At 44.9% G+C, this 17,859-nt stretch overlaps 3 protein-coding genes across 4 annotated transcripts; 2 read left to right on the forward strand and 1 right to left on the reverse strand.

Annotated features, from left to right (window-relative positions):
* The first annotated feature begins 1,799 nt into the window (after positions 1-1,799).
* On the forward strand, positions 1,800-4,460 carry LOC139652301 (proline-rich protein 15-like). Its single transcript, XM_071529319.1, has 2 exons — positions 1,800-2,162; positions 2,868-4,460. Exon 2 carries the CDS (start codon positions 2,892-2,894, stop codon positions 3,288-3,290), a length of 399 nt encoding a protein of 132 aa, XP_071385420.1. The 5' UTR covers positions 1,800-2,162; positions 2,868-2,891; the 3' UTR covers positions 3,291-4,460.
* A 995-nt stretch (positions 4,461-5,455) lies between these two features.
* Positions 5,456-12,570, forward strand: wipf3 (WAS/WASL interacting protein family member 3). The gene is made up of 8 exons (XM_071529312.1): positions 5,456-5,809; positions 7,818-7,912; positions 9,388-9,523; positions 10,315-10,476; positions 10,592-11,317; positions 11,611-11,745; positions 12,278-12,379; positions 12,467-12,570. Exons 2-8 carry the CDS (start codon positions 7,835-7,837, stop codon positions 12,505-12,507), a joined length of 1,380 nt encoding a protein of 459 aa, XP_071385413.1. The 5' UTR covers positions 5,456-5,809; positions 7,818-7,834; the 3' UTR covers positions 12,508-12,570.
* A 1,287-nt stretch (positions 12,571-13,857) lies between these two features.
* On the reverse strand, positions 13,858-17,794 carry LOC139652296 (peptidyl-prolyl cis-trans isomerase FKBP14-like). Of its 2 annotated transcripts, none has more exons than XM_071529313.1 (4): positions 17,518-17,794; positions 16,637-16,788; positions 15,958-16,085; positions 13,858-15,180 (listed from the first exon to the last, which is right to left on the reverse strand). In XM_071529313.1, the coding sequence occupies exons 1-4, from the start codon at positions 17,709-17,711 to the stop codon at positions 15,022-15,024; spliced, it is 633 nt and encodes a 210-aa protein (XP_071385414.1). In that variant the 5' UTR covers positions 17,712-17,794; the 3' UTR covers positions 13,858-15,021. The 2 variants fall into 2 exon arrangements, with proteins under 2 accessions (XP_071385414.1, XP_071385415.1); XM_071529314.1 differs by having other exon boundaries at positions 15,137-15,248.
* Positions 17,795-17,859: the final 65 nt, after the last annotated feature.

Genomic DNA, 17,859 nt, shown 5'->3' on the forward strand with positions numbered 1-17,859 from the left:
TATATATATGTGTGTGTGTGTGTGTGTGTGTGTGTGTGTGGAGATGACACAATAAAGGACACCATGCTGTGCTGTGTGTGGCGGAGTGAGAAGCTGACTCTACGGAGTTTCGACTGGGGTGGGAGCTGGGAGGAGAGGGAGTCCCCCAGGTATGCAGACCGCTGACTGGAGCAGAGAGAGAGAGCGAGAGAGAGAGAGATGGAGAGAGATAGAGAAATGGCACACATTCCTGCTGCCACGCGAACTTTCATTCTACCTCTGGAGGAGGGAAACCACTCAGACATCCCCTGAATCCACCCCCCTTCTCCTTCCCCTCCTCTCTCTCTCTCTCTCTCTCTCTCTCTCTTTCTGTCTTTCCTGCCCACTCTCTCTGTTTCGGAATGGGTCTTCCTTGTTGGCACCTACACACACAGAAACCATTTGGGCAGGCATTCCCAAGGCTTACAGAGAGAAACCCCTTTTTTTCTTAGCCTAACGTCATGTCTGTGAGATCTGATTACCCTATCACAAGGATCCAATAACACGTTCAACCTGGCTGTTATAGAAGATAAAGGACATTAAAAAAAAGGAAAAGATTGTCCCATTTGTGATTCATCTTAATTCATTTATTCATTTTTACTCTTCTAGGGATAGCAAACCAGCCCCTTAAAACTCATTCTCTCTGTCTAAATCATTCACCATTCACCAATTCACTCACTCAATCATTCACTCACTCACTCACTCACTCACTCACTCACTCAAACTCAAACACTCATTTACACAATATACCTCAAAGCTACTCACCGTAACATCACCAGTAATATAAAGTCTATGTCTTGCTGTTTTGAAGGGCGTGCATTCTCTAATTGTGTCCAAATGTCATCTACCACGTTCATATAATCACTGATAGACTAGTGTCCATGAAATAAGGATGCCATGCATATGGCAATATACCAGAGGACTTGCTTGCAGATGCTGTAGCATGCACTGAACCACTATTCATCTGGGCCACGGACAAATGAATCTGTGCTGGTTGTGTGTCTGTGTGTGTGTGTGTGTGTGTGTGGATGTCATTCTGAAAGACAGGCAGGCAGGCAGGCAGACAGACAGACAGGCAGACAGACAAGACAGAGAGTATATAAAACTCAAGAAACTGATACTATGGCCCTTAGGTGCACTTGAATGTACAGTATGTGGGCAAGCAGAAGCATCCGGAAGGAACACATCTGACAAGCACCCCAGCAGGTGAAACTGGCGCCAGGCCAGACTGCTTCCCCCCAGTTATGTGAGCTCGCAACAACTCCAACTGCACGCCTAAGCAGTGTGGTAATGCCATTTCAGAAGACTCATGAATTCTTCCTCTCAAATGATTAGTAATTTCAGCACTGGGTCTAATTGCAAACCATGTAGGCTAGACCTACCTGCATGCTGCTGGGCACAACCTGTTTTTGGTAGGATGTGACAGTAAAACCAAGTCAGTGGTTATTATTGTCATTAACATAGCTGAATAAACATCTCACGATTCCATTCCATTCCTTTGCATGACAATGTCCAATTCCCAGTAGCCTAACCTATTAGGCCTGAACATAATTTGGCTCCTTGGGTTGGGTTGGGTTGTACAATGATACAATGGGCTTTTTTTTTTTTTTTAATCTGTCGGTGAAGAAGTGCACGCTCCCATGGGGTATGTTGCCAAGCAACCACAAGCCCCACCCACCTTTGTAGTAGATTTACCTGAGCAGCGCTCCTCACGTGAGAGACTCGGAGATTTCATCCAATCAGGAGCGCATACAGGTGCTTCGAGATGAGAGTTTCGGAGGCGGAAACCTGCAGGTTGAGTAGACGAAAGACGCTCCTTATAAATGTGTCAATTCATTCGTACATTTCTCAAAGAATTACTGAAGCAGTGTAAAGATATTCGACAACAGCAACAGAAACGAAATTAAACTGATTGAAAGTAGGAGATGCGAGCCGACTGAGCCGTCTGTCTGTGCGTAAAATGGATACTATTCAGACCTTCTGAGGGATTGCAGTCACAGTTGTTCCAAGGGCTCCACCACTGAAGAAGACACTAAACTGGCCTATGGATATATACCTCAGCACAATCTACAGTGTGATATTTACACGTTGCTTTGGGCCATTTTAAGTGTCGTTGCACCCCTGTTCCATCGCTGATAACTCAGGTAAGTGTTCCGGTGATGAGTGGGGCTTTTGCGCATTGTTCACCCGTGAATCACGGCTTGGGTTTGCTCTTCTATTCTCACGACTCATTAAACCAGTTTTACAGAGGAGTTAAACATGGTTACACTGGTTATTCATAGGATTAGTGGGAAAGAAGTTGCCTTACCAGTGGATAATAGTTATCAAAGTGGTGAGTCTCAATCTGAATAGGCTTATTGACATATTGCCTTTTTTAACCGGCCTAAATGTATATTATTCAAAGATAAAGTTGGCTGATGATTATGACGATGATGATGATGATGAGAATAAGGATGAAGATGTGAAGGATGATGAGTGCTAGTAGGATGAATGAAAATGATCATGCACGTTCTAGGGTAGTATTTACAACCAAGATGTAGCTGTAGTGTACAAATAGATTTCAGAGGAGTAATTGTATGCTGTTTTGCTTGACCATACATGAGAGAGAGAGTGACAGGAAAGACAGAGGAGAAAGCGGATGAGGTGAGATACAAATCAGGAGCCAGATCAGATCAGAGCACGTGGCAGATGCCCCTGGCCACTGAGCCACCAGGATGCTCCGCCAGGAGATAAAAAGCTTTGACTGAATTACAGGCCTCACAGAGGAAATTACACCAGTAACAGCGATATTGGTGAAGAGAACATCTTAACCACAGCTGAATTAATGATGACCTTTGTTGTTGTTTTAGCTCCAGTTCCCTCCCCAGTGAAAGATGGCGGAGAGGACCCCATGGTGGAGGACATTTCTGGGGAAGAGGAAGAGTGGCGGCTCCAAAGACACAGGCGTGTCCCAGAGTTTTGACCCTGACTTTGACCCTTTCGCACCACGGCCCGAAAAGCCAAAAGACCCCATCGCCGCCTCCAAGACTCCCAGCGACCAGTCCCTGTCTCAGACCCAACCGGGACAGTCCAGCAAGAACACCAGTCTCGTCTGTGACGACACCTACGATGACTCCCACCTGGAGTCGGTCTTCAATGAGCAGACATGTCGCAGAAACATGAGGGTGTCACGCTCAGGTCGCTTCAAGGAGAAGCGCAGGGTGCGCTCTAGCCTTCCTATAGAGGAGACAGAGACAGACAAGGCGACATCCGGCAAAGAGGACCTACGGTGACGGGGAGGAGGAGGAGGTGATGGAAGATGATGATGAAGATCAAAGACTGCTTTATGATAATGCTTGAAGAGTGAGATTTTAATATGAAGACTGCTTCATATGGCCTAGGCATACCAAAAGGTCTATGTTGGTTATGATGGTGATGATGAAGACAGCAAACACCGTTCTAACTTAATAGCCTAAAATTGCAGGAAGAAGGTCATCTGACAGATGATTAAATAACACAAGAAGTATCTTTAGGACATTTGGACACCCTTATGCAGCTGTTTTGCACGTTGCATGGACTTGTGCAAGAGGGCCACAGTAACAAATTTAGAGTGACTTCATAATGAATTAGATTTGTTCTACATAATGGTAATGGTTACTGAACCATTGGGCAAACAATATCCCATAATTAAAGCTCAGAACTAGAGATAGGAATACAGTCAGCACCTCAGAGCCCAACATGTAGTTTATGTCCCACAGTGTCTCTGTTTCAGTCATAGACAGTGTCATCATCATTGGACAACTGATTTACTGACCTACCAGCCTTCTCATGAGAGAGCAACTATCGGCTAATCCTAGGATGCCATTTTCTGTCAGTTCACAAGACAAAGTGAGCTACACTTCAGGAAGTTGTTGTTCATAAGATGTTTACATTATTTGTGTAATGATATTAATATATGTTTAATAATGAAGGATAAGTATATAATGTTTATTTTACAGTACTTTTACAAAAAAAATGTTGATTATAAAGGGTTACACGGATGCTTATGAAGGTGTAAATGATTTCATTATTGTGTGTAGAAAAATCAGTCAGTGGGGTAAATTACAGAAAGCTTATGAGCAGCTTTTAGTCACATGCACACGTTTACTAAGGATGAGAAGGAGTGAATTATTGCCAGCTAAATGCCTACATGGCACCATATATGCCATTAATGAAGGAAGATATCCAGGCATGTTTTACAACGTGACCTCCTAAACAAAGCTACTGACATTGAACTGAATGTTGTAATATTCAACTGGACATTGAGTCAAGAGAGATGTGGCCAAGTAGCTAAGGAAGTATGGATCCAGCCACTGATGTGGTTTGCTTTGTAGTAGGCCTACATAACACTGCTATATTTTGGATCATCTGTGAATACTTTAATGAAGGCAAAACATGATAGATAGATAAATAAATACTACAAATGTCACAATTGAGTGTCTGTGTGTGTATGTGCATGTGTAGCCTTGTCTAATCTAATGTTTCTTCCAGTGCAATAACATGGAGGCCCCACCCTGGACTGGGCAAGGAGAAACACATAGGCTTAGTGCATGATTGTCACATTGTTTGAGAAAAGCAATTACAACAAATTAGTGCCATTTATACAACCTCTGCACTGTGTCAAACCCAGGCCTAAGTTATGCTGTTCTGACTGTCATTTAAAGGGAGGAGCATCCCTGTGTCACTGCATTCCTTTGTTGCTGTTGAAGTTTGATGGGTGTGTGTGTGCGTGTGTGTGTGTGTGTGAGTGTGTGCTCACTGTATTTGCTCTTTATGTAACAGGTTAATGACTGATGCAAACATGATTGCAAGAAATTAATTTACAACAGCTCTTAAAACTTCAAATCAAATGTGATGCAGAAAGTATAGTGTATCAAGATTAGTCATGCAATGAAACACATACACACTAGACTATGTGTTGGGCAGAGGTTGATAACCTGTAGATGTTTCATATTTATGCTGAACTCACACATTTGGGTGAGAGGAGGACTTGTAATGGCATATTTTCAACACAGGGGGGCGAAGATGCGCTTACCATACTGGTGAAGAATAGAATAGAATAGAATAGAATAGAATAGACAACTTCCACTGAGTAAGACCTTCAGGTTCTGGGCACAGTTATAGAGAAGCCACCTGTGCTGGCTTGCAGAAAATAGCTCTGCACCTGCCCAAACCAGTTCTCATGCATGCATAATGCTTATTTTATTCCGCAAGTGTAACTTAAGTTTAGGGAAAGTTCCTCGGCAAATGCAACACGAAGGAAGCCGATAAAAACGAGCCAGTGCACTGCCTCTCCAGCTCCATTGGTCAGGGGCTGAGTGTGGAGCGGTAAGGTGTGGCCTTGCGCTGTCCGCCTCCTGCAGCGCGCTCACAGGAGGGCAGCGCGTAAACAACAAGGACCCGAACACACATGAAAGAGAGCATTGTGTCAGGCCAGTTTTGCACGTTTTAGGTTTTCCTATTTGGATTTGCTATTAAGCGAAATGAAAACTTTCTAACAACTTTCTGGAACTTCACAAGGGCTTTGGAATATTATTATTTTTATTATTATTTACTGCTGAAGACGCTCCTGCGGGTTTAGTTATTGACAAACCAAATGCCAACATTGCTGTAGGATAACTGTAACAGTGTCCTGGATTGACTAAAAATAACTTGGGGAACTTTGTCGCTGCCCACTCTCCGGTCCGAGGAGCGCACTATGAGGCCAGTCCGCTGCTCTCCAGCTCACTGACGCTTTCGCTGCATACAGGTGGATTTCTGCTATTATCTGAAGGTAAGCCAGACTGAACTGTATATAGTCCTTTACGTGTTGTTGACTTAAATGTTGTACATTTGACAGGTGGTTATCCCCCTTTCTTACGCCTATAATGTGTCCAGATCTGGCCCTGAAATGTTTGGAAATAACGGACAGACATGACTTCAACGACAACAGCTTGACAACAGCTGATTTGATGTTTCTGTCCGAGCAACAGGGCACCTTGTCTCTTGTCTATTCATTAGGCATCAAATGCACCTGGCTCTTGTTTCACGGCGCTTTTCTCTTGCAGTTGACAAAGGGATCCAGGATGCAGTTTTGTCCTACCTGTTCTACTTTTTTCACTATTTGCTCTTACAGGTATAACATTGAACAGAAACAGTAGGCTATGCATTGACAGTTGTGTCTTTGCACTTGGAGTTTCAGTTGAAGTTGGCGCAAGCAAAAGCAGAGGAAATATGCGTCCTCTGCTCTGGATCAGATCAGCGGTTCCCAAAGTTGGGTCGTGGGAGGAATGAGGAATTAATACATTTCACTATTATTTCCCTCTGTAGAAGTTTGCACAGTGGTAGAATATAAGGATGATTGTTTGGATCATATAGGTTGTTCTCTCCCCAGTGTTACCTCCTCACTTACAGTAGGACATTCATGCAATTCTGTACCAAATCATAAGTAACAACAACAATCCTGTCAGGTGGGGTTTCTTGGGACACAGTCTTATCAAATGGGGGTCTAATGTGTCTAATCTATTTGGGGGTCCTTGACATGAAAAAGCTTGGGAACCCCTGGTCTAGGCTATAGCAGTTGGCGGTGTCAGCTGCTGGGCTGTGTCACATCAGGGCCTCTTCGCTTTAGGAAAAGAACAAGGAATATTACAGGTCAAAGGGCAACACAGAGGAACTGTTGTGAGGGTTGAATTTACTCACGGTCCCCCACCTGTTCCGCTAGAGCTCAGCCAACTGTTGGCCAGCACTGCCCTCTTTCAAGATCAACATTGGCTGTGCCACAGAAGCTGCCTGACACAGATATGAAGATAGAAATAGCAACGGAGGATAGCCTGCCAGTTGCATACAGGACAAGCGCAGCACATGTACACAGAAAGAAGAGCGGCAGAGATAGAGATCCACATCAGTTAACACTAGAGCAAGACCTCAGGCCAGGGACACTGAAAACAAAAACAGGTTCTGTTCTGCATTTCATTACATTTCCAAGGAGTCTGGCATCCGCAAATTCCACAGAGTATATTGAATGTGAACAGACCTTGGACTCTGTTCACTCCTTCACTCCCATGGAAGACAGCTCCGCAAGAATTTATGATGTCATGAACTTGGGTGGAGGGCTTGGAGATTGTCAGTATCATGGCTCAAGGGCTTAGCCGAGTTGCTAGAAACATATTGATGCTGTGATAAGCATGAACTACTTTCACCTTGTTTTTATAGGACATTGGACTTGGAGTTATACATGCTTATCACTTTGTATCAACCTTTTAATTACCTAATCTCTTGCCACAGATGATGTTTATATCATCCTCTACAAAGTTACATCACCAAACAATGTGCCTGCACTCTGTAGCATGTTCCTGAAGAGTTTCCCCAATGTGTTTTCCACTCAGTTATCACAAAACTGCAGTGAAGGCATTTGGTTGGTAAGGGACTGAAGGTTAGGGGTCCATTACTTTCCACACAACACGCACCATTGTTCCTCTCCTCAGCCCCGCCACCGGGCATTGTGGGAAGAAGAGGAGGGGGGGGGTCTCAGATTTCCCCAGAGAGGAAGAAGCACTCGCTGTTTCCTGTTTTGCGCCGTCGGGTGGTGAAAGCTCTTCCTGTTCAGGGAAGAGGGGAAGAGGTCACCGAATTTGCCCCTCTTCACAGTAGCGGCTTCTGTCACGTAAAAAAAAAAACAGAATTCCTCAGTCGCAGACGTTGCTGTTCCTGGTCAATGGCTGCGGTGCATGAATGGGATGGGGACTGTGTTTGTCTCCAGTTGCCATGGGTATTTATGGGGTGTGCATTGTCCTCCGCAGGTATCTGAGGCCTAGGCATGCCTGCGCCCCCTCCTCCCCCTCCGCCTCCCCCCGCACCCCCTCCACCACCCCCGCCAAGCGCTGCCCTGCCACAGGTAAGACTGTGTTCACACAGGGTTCACGTACACTTTGAAAATAATTATTTTGATGCAGTAAAACCCCACCTGTCTGGTACGCCAAGTGGCTTATGACAAAAGATGAAAATAATTTGCAATACATCTGTCTCAAGTTTGACATGGTTACACACACAGTTACATACAAAAAAAGGGAATAACTTCAGTCTTGGTAGAAAATTAGATTTGTCAGTTTTGTATGTTGGCGTTAGATAAGAGGAGGAGCTGAGGAGTAGCAACTTCCTCAGTCAACAAGTCTGCACATTTTCAAAGATCCTCTTACAAGTAATTTGTTTGGACAGAAATAAAACTTTAAAGCCAAGATTTCTCAGTTTCACTCTGAGCAGTTGCTGCCTTTTGCCTTTGTAGGGCAGATAAATACTACCTCTCTCTCTCTCTCTCTCTCTCTCTATCTCCCTCTCCCTCTCTCTAACTCTTTCCCTAACTCTCTCTCCCTCTCTCACACACACATACCCACTCTCTCTCATGCCATTGTAAACACTCACTCATGTCCTTCTCACTGACCGTCAACCAAACACCTGGAGGTTATTTGCATTATTGATTAGAGGTACAGTTACACACACACACACACACACACACACACACAGAGCAGGGCAGACAGCAGACACTCAGTAGCAGCCTGGTGTTGTGTTTCCATCGCTGGCTCACAGTGTCCTCATGTTAAATGAGTTGCCTCGGCTGGCAAACGCAGCACGTGTCAGAGGGCCACACTGCTGAGACAGGGCTGAGTGGCTTCTGGACACACTAACAGTCTTAAGTCTGGTAATGCACTGGTCCTAAAAGCGGGGTCTTGGGAACTCCAGAGGTCTTTGAGAGGGTCCTAGGGAGTCCCCAGCAAAATGAGGGATAATTTAATTTCAGTATAATTTAATTCACTAGAAATTGTGGTGATAGGAAGTGCAAAGCATATGATGCACAGGGGTATGGGGACAGAACATAGAGAGAGAGAGATTTCACCTCAAAACCAGTGTTGTTAAGTCAGAAAATTACTGACTCAGATTCAGGAAACATTTACAATTCAGTTGACTTTACCACCATGTGAAAAATAAATATGATCAAAACACAATTGATAACTTAAGTGACGTTACAGCAGAGTTGTCGCTGGGAGATAAATTTATTTTTGACTGGTAATACAAATCTGTTTCCACAGCTCTAGCCAAGCGATTTCCCCTTGTTACACTTAACGTTATTCATCATCTGGACTTGTTTTAGAATCTAGACTGAAGTGCTGAGGTGAATTTGAGGAGATGATGCCTGTGTTTACCAACGCCACTGTATCTCACCTGCCTCTTTGCTGAAAGAGACCATTTAGAGAAAAAATTGAATTACTTAGCAACTATTTTTAGCATGGTGGGTAATGATCTTGCCATGGTGGTCCGAAACCCTGGTCCCACTTTTAGCTATAACAGCTCTCTTTTTCTCTCTCTGTGTGACAGCCTCGGTTGGATCCTCCTAAACTACAGTCCAGTGGAGGAGGAGGTGGCAGGAATGCCCTGCTGGCCGACATCCAGATGGGAGCCAAGCTCAAGAAAGTCACGCAGGTCAACGACCGCAGTGCCCCCATCGTCGACAGTAAGAGCAACTCACTTACACACTCGCACACATAGATACACACACAGTCTCAGTTTAGATACTAAATGATACTCACATGCGGCTAGTGTCACTGACTGTGAGTCATTCTCACATGGGACAAGGAGGGAGGGGAAGGGAGAAAGAGTATAATAGTGTGTGTTTGTATGTTGAGATGCAAAAAAACTGGTGTGTCAGGAGATGCAATGGAAGTAAAGACAAAGGATAAGAGATGAAGAGAGAGAGAAAGTGAGGAAAGAAGGACAGAAGGAGAATAAACAGGAGGGGAGAAGATAGTTTTCAGTTGTGTAGATAGGTTCATAGGGAGCTGGGCTGTATTTGAGCTCAAGGTTGCTCTGGGCGACACACAAACACCCACACCCACACACACAAAACCAAGTGCACACTTCAGGAAGGAATGCCCAATAGCAGATAAGAATGTAGGCAGAGTAGGAAACTACTGTAAACGGTGTCAAAGACAATAGACAGGCCGTACATCACCACTGCACCATATGCTGGTGAAGTAGTGAAGGACATCAAAAGTAAGGCAAAATCTTAATATCGTAGTTGGTGAAAGTGTTCCAGTTTTTCAGGATGAAAAACTCCCTTATTTTCCAGATCAACAACATGGTGTGTTTTGAAAATTACATCTACCAAACCTATGAAACCTACCATGTATAAAAAATGAAAAAACGTTTTATGGTTTTGACATGACAACATGGCACAAGCTCATAATCTTATTTCAGTCAGCATTATTAATATTAACTTGTAATGTACGTGTATTGTTTTCCCAGAGCCCAAGCCTAGTGCTGGAGATGTATCCAGCAGTATTGGGTCTTCTCAGGGCTCATCAGGAGGGGTGGCACCCATGGGACCCTCTCTGGGAGGGCTCTTCGCTGGGGGGTTTCCTACCCTCAGGCCCATAGGACAGAGAGATGCAGCAGGCAAGACCCCAGGTTGGTAGAATATTTTTTTCCCAGTCTTGCTATGCCTCTACATTTTCTGTCTGTGTTTTGTCGTCCCACTGACCCTTCTGTTTTATTTGTGTGTGTGTGTGTGTGTGTGCTGCAGTCTCTCGCTCGAGCTCATCGGCAGCACTGAAGCCTCTGTGGAACCCGCCCGCCTCAGCAGACACCGGCGGCGTCCCGGAGCCCCACAGGCCGGCGGAGAGAGGAGGCGCCGCCCACCGTCCCGTCGCCCCCTCGTCCTCCGCCCCTCCCTCCCCCTCTCACAGCAGCAAGCACCCCCCTCCTGCCCCGGCCTCCTCTCCCCCTCCGCCTCCCCCCGCCCCTTCCTCCGCTCCCCCTCCCCCTCCTCCTCCCCCTCCCCCGCCTCCGGCCTTCCAGGACCGGCCGGCCAGCAGGCCTCCGCCTCTCCCCACTTGCCCTCCCCCTCCTCCCCCCGCCCAGATCACCAAGCCCACCTGGCTCCCCATCCAGCACTCCCACCTCGCCGCCGCCGTGTCCCAGCCCTCCACGCCTCCTCCTCCTCCCCCCCCTCCCCTGCCCTCCGTACTTTCCTCCTCCATCCCGGACCGCTCCTCGGGGTACTTCTACCCTCTGCCCCCCTCCCCCGTGCTCTCCGAACCCTCCAGGTTCCCCATCCTGCGGGACAGTCCGCTGGGGCCGCCTCCGCCTCCTCCCCTCCCCGCTTCCTTCACCCCCAGCTGTCCATCCACCCTGCCCCCTCCCCCGCCCAAGGTGTCCCCCGTGCCGTCCCCGGCCATGCGCTCCCTGCCGCCCTCGTACCCCTGCACCGCTCCCACCCGACGGCCGCCTGCTGTGCCCAGAAGTGCAGGTGGGTGGGCAGCAGGACGAGGAAAGGAATCAGAAATATATTCATTTCTCAGATGTATTTACTTAGGCTGTGTTCACACTTCTCCCCTTCTTTCAAAGTGCCAACAACTGATGCATTGCTTTTTCTCACGAAAAAAAAAGGAATAGTGTGAACACGCCTTTACTGTAGATCTTTTCCTTTTCTCAGTTAGCATGCCAGAGCAGCATATTGAATTAGTTTATGCTCTTTAATGTAGAACCTTACTGATGATGTCTGACACTCCTCTGATGTGGTCTTGTCCCCCACGGTGACAGGTGTGGGTCGGTTGGCTCCTCCTCCCGCTCCTCCGGCCCGCTCCCCCTCCACTGAGCTGTCCAGCCGCATTCCTCCCCCTCCACCCCCTCCCCTGCCCCCGTCCAGCCTCAGGAATGGACACCTGCACAGCCTGGGTGAGACTATGTGTGTGTGTGTGTCTCATTAACTTACACTGGTAACACAGAATACGTTTTCCATTGCGTTTACATTTTAGGCATTTAGTGGATGCTCTTATCCGGAGTGACTTAAAATAAGAGCAACAGTAGAATGAGCTTCAATTCCTACATCAACATTACAAGCAACCAAAACTAAGTAGTGCAAAAGTCAGGCTGTTAGTGCCATTACAACATTCCTGTGACCACAGAACGATCATGATCATGATCACGATCACGATCACGATGTGCTAGGAAGCAAATGGAATAAGAGCTAAGGAGAGAGATAGAAGGGAATAGAGAGGGTGTGTCATTCAGTGGGAAGGTGACATGAGGCATTTCTTAAAGAGATGAGTTTTCAGCCTACGATGGAAGATTGCTTTCCTGACTTGAGTGGGAAAGTCGTTCCACCATTGTGGAACCAAGAGGGAATAGTAGTACTCTTGTATTTGTCTGAAAATGAGTGTAAGACAAAATGGCAACCTCTAATTGCATCTATGTTCTACGCCTGTAGATGACTTTGAGTCCAAGTTCCAGTTCCACCCTGTAGAAGATTTACCCCCTCCCGATGAGTTCAAGCCCTTCCCTCGGATCTACCCCAGCAAAGAAAACAGAGGTAGCAGCACAGTATTCTCACCACTACTCACATTTTGCCTCCGACCAGAGTCATCTATTGAGTTGCCTTTTTCTTCTTCTCTTACAGTGAACCCCAAACCACCTGGGATTAGGACACACCTCCGATGAGTCACGGCCTCACCCTGTTCCTCATCCCCCACACACAGCAAGCAGCTAGACTCAAACCTCCTCTACTCCTCCACTCTGGGCATGAAGATGGGAAGCTAATAAGAAAAACACTGAAGAGCAAGGCCATGGGCTTTGTTTGGTTTGGTTTGGATGTAGGCTCTGTGCCTATTGTGTGTGCTGAGCATACCACAAATTGGGTCACTTACTGAGCGTGTTTGTTTGTGTGTATGTGTGTGTATTTGTGTATGTTAGTGTCAAACTGGGTCCCGCCTTATACTGACTATGTGACCTCTAACCTTTTCCAGTGTGGAATGTTTTGAATGTGTGTGAGAGGAGGGCTCTCCCTACAGTACTCTCTCTCGTTAACGCACACGCATAGGCTACACACTCACACACACACACACACACACACACACACACACACACTCGCACACACACACGCACTATCCGAGGACAGTGTCTTCCAGTAGCTAAATGTAACTTGACTCTAGAAACAGAATTTAAAGATACATTTTTAGGCTTTGAAATATATGAATCGATAGATATCCATAAGTGAGACTTCTGTCATGATACACTGCTCTGTCTTGCGATATTGTAGCACTTCTGTTGTCCAGACCAGACACACTCTTACACATGCAGTTGGAAGCTAGTAAATCTCCTTCCCAGAGGGACAAGTGTAATTGTGGTCCCTCAGCTTCTACAGTGTTTAGCCATAAGATGCTCATTAAGTGGCAAACATAAATGTTTGACAACATGCTCAAACAAGCGTCCACAAGATGCAATGCTTTCCCAAAACCTCACAGTGTCTTTAAATGGATCCTCCATTCCTCCAGCAAGACAATCCTCTTGAGAAGTTATTAATGGTTTCCTTTGCTATGGGAATTCACTGATCTACTGCATGTGGCCAATAGCAGTAGACTACAGTATGAACCTGTTCAGTTCAACATTTGTGTGAAAATCAAATTGCAAGTGAACACTTTGTAACTATTCACTTGTTCAGCAGGTTTTGCTAACCACAAGGGTTCATTAATAATTGTACATATAGTGGTGCTCTACATGTGTTTGTCTGATCTTTTTTATAAGCAACAAATGAGTCCATAAAAATGTAAAAGAAAATGTAACATGTTACGACAGGTGACATTTTGAGGACTATGGTGGTGTATTTGTATTATGTCATATTGAAGAGTTATCTTTTGTCTGTTAATTGAGTGAGGTTTACTCGCTGTTTCATTTCCCTCAATGTATTAACAAACACTAACACTTGTTAAGACAGTGCCACCTGCTGGTTCAATGTGCAAAGTATTATAAGGTGCAGCCACAAAATAAACCACTGCATTTTGTGTTTGTTTAAAAAGTTTTATTGATTGCAAAATTCATATTAAATCCGTGCATTCAAAGATGGACACCTGAAATGACAACCTGCCCTAACACAGAACATTCATATGCTAATCCTATGGCCTTGGAGAGTTTAGTCTTGATTAGTTGACTTTAGTCAGTGTTGCTCCGCTGAAAATAGGAGACTGACTACCCAAGATCATTTTCAAAGGGAATGGTTCCATTTTCTGGTTTAAGACTAATCTGTGTAAACTCTCAAAAAGCCTCCAGTACATTGTTGCAGCTACAGATAATTACTTTGGGTAACATCAGTCTTGCTTCTATCTCGCAGAGGCAATTATTCATGATCACAAATAATTTAACTGTCCAAGATGTAGGAATACCAAATTTTAAATTCAATTTTGGGGTGTTTGTTTTCCCTTTAAGTGTGTTTGAGAAATTGGAATGAAGGCACACTCAACTCTGCAAAATAAACTAAACTTAATTAATTATGTGTGCAATTTACAGAGTGCAAGTTCATTTTGTTCTCTCCAAACACCACATAACTGCACAAACATTCTCTCATGCATTTTAAATGATATTTCACGTAAGGGGATTTTCACTTCCAGTTCAGTCAAGTCAACGTCCAACATTAGCTGCCTAGGGGATCTACTGCCACCACAAGCATCCGGGACTTTTTGTTCCCTGCAGCCTCAGAAATGTAGTGATGTTGACAACAGCAAACAGTCAAAAACTGCTTCTTGAAAAGTTAGGACAGAGAATTAAATAATAGTAACTGGATCTAATTTTCTTTCTTCTTTCTTTGTAAACGTTTTTTAAATGTAAAAAAGAAAGTGGAGCTGACCGTGGTCCCAAGAGGAGCAAATATTGGTGGCTTATCATTTATGAGCTCCTATAGAGGTAAGCAACACAAAAATGCAATGATCTACCAAACTGAAATATCACTGAAAGCACTACATTAATGAATTCATGGGCTTAAAAAATTCCACCACACACAGCTTCACACAGGAGGAGGTTTCACACACCACACAAATACAATGCTTGTATAAAACTTTCATGTAACCTGAGGACATCCTGGCAATTAAACATTTGTTACTCTGCACTGAAGTATTTCCACCATGAATGAATGAAAACTGGAGAAGGACGCTGAGTGAGTGAGCTTTGGGACAGGGAGAGACTTTAAAGTTCATCATGTTTGTAAGTGAACTCCCTGGAGGATATGAAGCCATCTTTGTTCTCATCCTCTTTGGCAAAGATATCCTCCACCATGCTCTCATGGTGAGTGTCGTTGGGAGGGTAGCCGTGACGCTCAAACTCCTTCCTCAGGTATTCTTTCACCTGGCAGATGGCGGGAGAGAGCAGGACACAATGGAGTGAGACAGGCTGTTTGAGAGGGAACAGACAGACTGAAGCAACAGAAATATGAAGAGAAATATAACAAAAAAGAGAAAATGTGGACTGTGTCCAGACCAACAGAGACAGAAAAAGAAAAATTCATCCCTAGTTTCATCCCTACAATACAGGATAACATGATGTTATGACAACTTTATACAAAGAGAAAGGGTAAAATGAGATACCCAGCAAGCATTTGACAGAAGTTCAACATCAACCCAAACAAGCACAACATTTACATAGTACTCTATAATGGCACGGGGGGAAAAAATCGCATGAAAACATTTTTAGAAACCGTTTTGAACTGTTAGCAGAAAGATATGTACGTCCTGATTTCACAAAATGATGCAAACAGCCACTATAGACGACTATAGAATTGCCTCATCTTTCATTACCTCCGTCAAGGAGGTTATGTTTTCGGTGCCGTTTGTTTGCTTGTTTGTCTGTTTGTCTGTCTGTTGGCAGGATTACGGAAAAACTACTGGCCCGATTTTCATGAAACTTCGTGGAAGGGTGTAGCATGGACCAAGGAAGAACACATTCAATTTTGGAGCGGATCCGGATCCGACTCACGAACAAGCAATAATAGCACGAACCTTGGCGGAGGTCTGCGCTCTCCGAGTGTCCTTCTAGTTTTGGCACTATAATTACACAGATTTGGTGCAGGCTGATGTATCAACATGCTGGGACAAAACATAAAAACACAATCCCTCTTGTCCTCACCTCTTGCTTGGAGAGCTTCCAGTCATCGTTGAGGTCCATCTCCTGGAAGGACTCATGCGACCTGGGGCCATTTCTGATCTCCATCACCTCGATGATGAAGGTCAAGGTGCTCTCAGGTGGGATCTTACCTGACAGACCGCACCACAGGGCAGAGGTCAAGTAAAACAGAGTGGATATTACCTGAGGCATGGCTCAGTACTGAAATACATTTTGTTTGGTTAGTGCCGCACAAATCCCATTCACTGTGAGTGGAGGTGACAAGACATTCTGAATCAATCAAATATACTGGAGAGCAGAAATGCTAGAACAATAAGTTGTAAGTGCTAAAGAGAAGCAAACCTGCACTGTATTGTTGGTTATTCAAGTTTTCATTGTTATGGCAAAGGTTAGTTCAGCATACAAGGGGTAGATGTTAGAGGTTAGGGTGGTGTGTGCTTACCAGGGCAAAGCATAGCATTGTTCACATGCTCCATGCTGAGAAAAGATGGACTGATATTAGTGTATGAAACCTTCATTCAGCGTGGCAGTCCTAGAATGTCATTCAAAACAAGGCAGTGTTTGAACAGTTTTATTAGAGGTATACAATCATGCGTGGATAATATTACACATTTTAGGCAGTGCGATTTATGTCCATAACAACACGCTGCTGGGAAATGTGTGTGCATATGGATGAAGCTACCTCTCCCTTCCTTCCCATAGGCCAGGGCTGGAGGTACGACCAGTGTCCTCTTCTCTCCGGCGCACATGTCCTGCAGGCCTTTATCCCAGCCCTTGATCACTTCCCTGATGCCCAATGTAAACCACACTGGCTGCTTGTCACCATCAGTACGACTGTGTGGACCACAGACAGACAGACAGACATAGACATGGGGGGAGTAGGGTGTCACATTTTTGCAAAAGTAAAGTCTTGCAGCAAAAAGTCAGAAGTCATTTAAAGGACAATACTGGAGCCATTTAGCGTTATAGCCCATTTACATTCCCCCAATCATTTTGCAATGCATGCCACAAGTGAAAATTGATCAAATCTAACTTGAAATTAACTGCTATCCCGGGTTACAAAGACGCCCTGTAAATCCCTAAATAAAAAGGCAAGGATGTGGCAGCAACGTTTGTAAGGCGACATGTTTTTGGGGGACTATTTCCTGGCGGAGACATCATTTTTTCTTGTGTGTGATTGAGGTGAATTCAGGTGATTGACAGTACTGTATAATGCGCGCACTGATACAAAAACATTCAACTTTGCACAATTAAATAACACAGAAACTTTGACAAACCCAAATTGAGGCTTCATCATGTTTACCGTGATGCATCATCTACCTTGGGCAATTTTCAAGTCTGTGGAAGTTGTTTTTTATACTGTATAAGAGTGAGTGGCATCGAACAACTTCTTCTGAAGGTAGGAAAACGAAAAACGAGCCGTGATATGCTGACTGTGTACAGTTACCACCAGGAATAATGGAAAGTAGTGGGACAACTTAGACAACTGGCACAAACTTAAAAATAAAGCACCAGTATTATCCTTCCAGCCTTACAGTAGCTGCCATTCATCCACCGACTCACCTGGAGTGGAACATTGTGCCATTCTGGAAATATCCCTCATGATGCACGAGCAGAATGTCTCCATACTTGGATTTTCGATGACAGAGGAAAGGTCTGTGCAGAACTTCTATTTTCACCTCAGCCTCAGGCAGTTTCCCCCCGCAGACGAACACCAGGAGAGAGGAGCACAGCCAGCTCAGCACGGCCAGCAGCATTCTGCAAAAGTAAACTTTATGGATAGATACAAAGTTGCAAACAAATAATGCCGCTTTTAGGAACAAGCAGGCATGCAGTCGGTCCTCCTACGTGGCAGTGACGTTTCATCATCAAGTTGTTGCAGGAAGCGTTCACATGATTGGCTGT

The sequence above is a fragment of the Centroberyx affinis genome, unplaced genomic scaffold, assembly GCF_046629955.1.
Source record: "Centroberyx affinis isolate AG114_WGS23_722 - 3 ecotype Tasmania unplaced genomic scaffold, CSIRO-AGI_Caff_v1 ptg001778l_1, whole genome shotgun sequence".
Classification (NCBI taxonomy): domain Eukaryota; kingdom Metazoa; phylum Chordata; class Actinopteri; order Beryciformes; family Berycidae; genus Centroberyx; species Centroberyx affinis.

Coding starts and splice junctions, on each gene's coding strand:
- LOC139652296 (XM_071529313.1), bottom strand. CDS start 17,711: ATGCTGCTGGCCGTGCTGAGCTGGCTGTGCTCCTCTCTCCTGGTGTTC. Junction 16,086..16,636: donor CTATGGGAAGGAAGGGAGAG/GTAGCTTCATCC, acceptor GCGGTCTGTCAG/GTAAGATCCCACCTGAGAGC. Junction 15,181..15,957: donor GGAAGCTCTCCAAGCAAGAG/GTGAGGACAAGA, acceptor GCCATCTGCCAG/GTGAAAGAATACCTGAGGAA.
- wipf3 (XM_071529312.1), top strand. CDS start 7,835: ATGCCTGCGCCCCCTCCTCCCCCTCCGCCTCCCCCCGCACCCCCTCCA. Junction 7,913..9,387: donor CAAGCGCTGCCCTGCCACAG/GTAAGACTGTGT, acceptor TCTGTGTGACAG/CCTCGGTTGGATCCTCCTAA. Junction 10,477..10,591: donor TGCAGCAGGCAAGACCCCAG/GTTGGTAGAATA, acceptor TGTGTGCTGCAG/TCTCTCGCTCGAGCTCATCG.
- LOC139652301 (XM_071529319.1), top strand. CDS start 2,892: ATGGCGGAGAGGACCCCATGGTGGAGGACATTTCTGGGGAAGAGGAAG.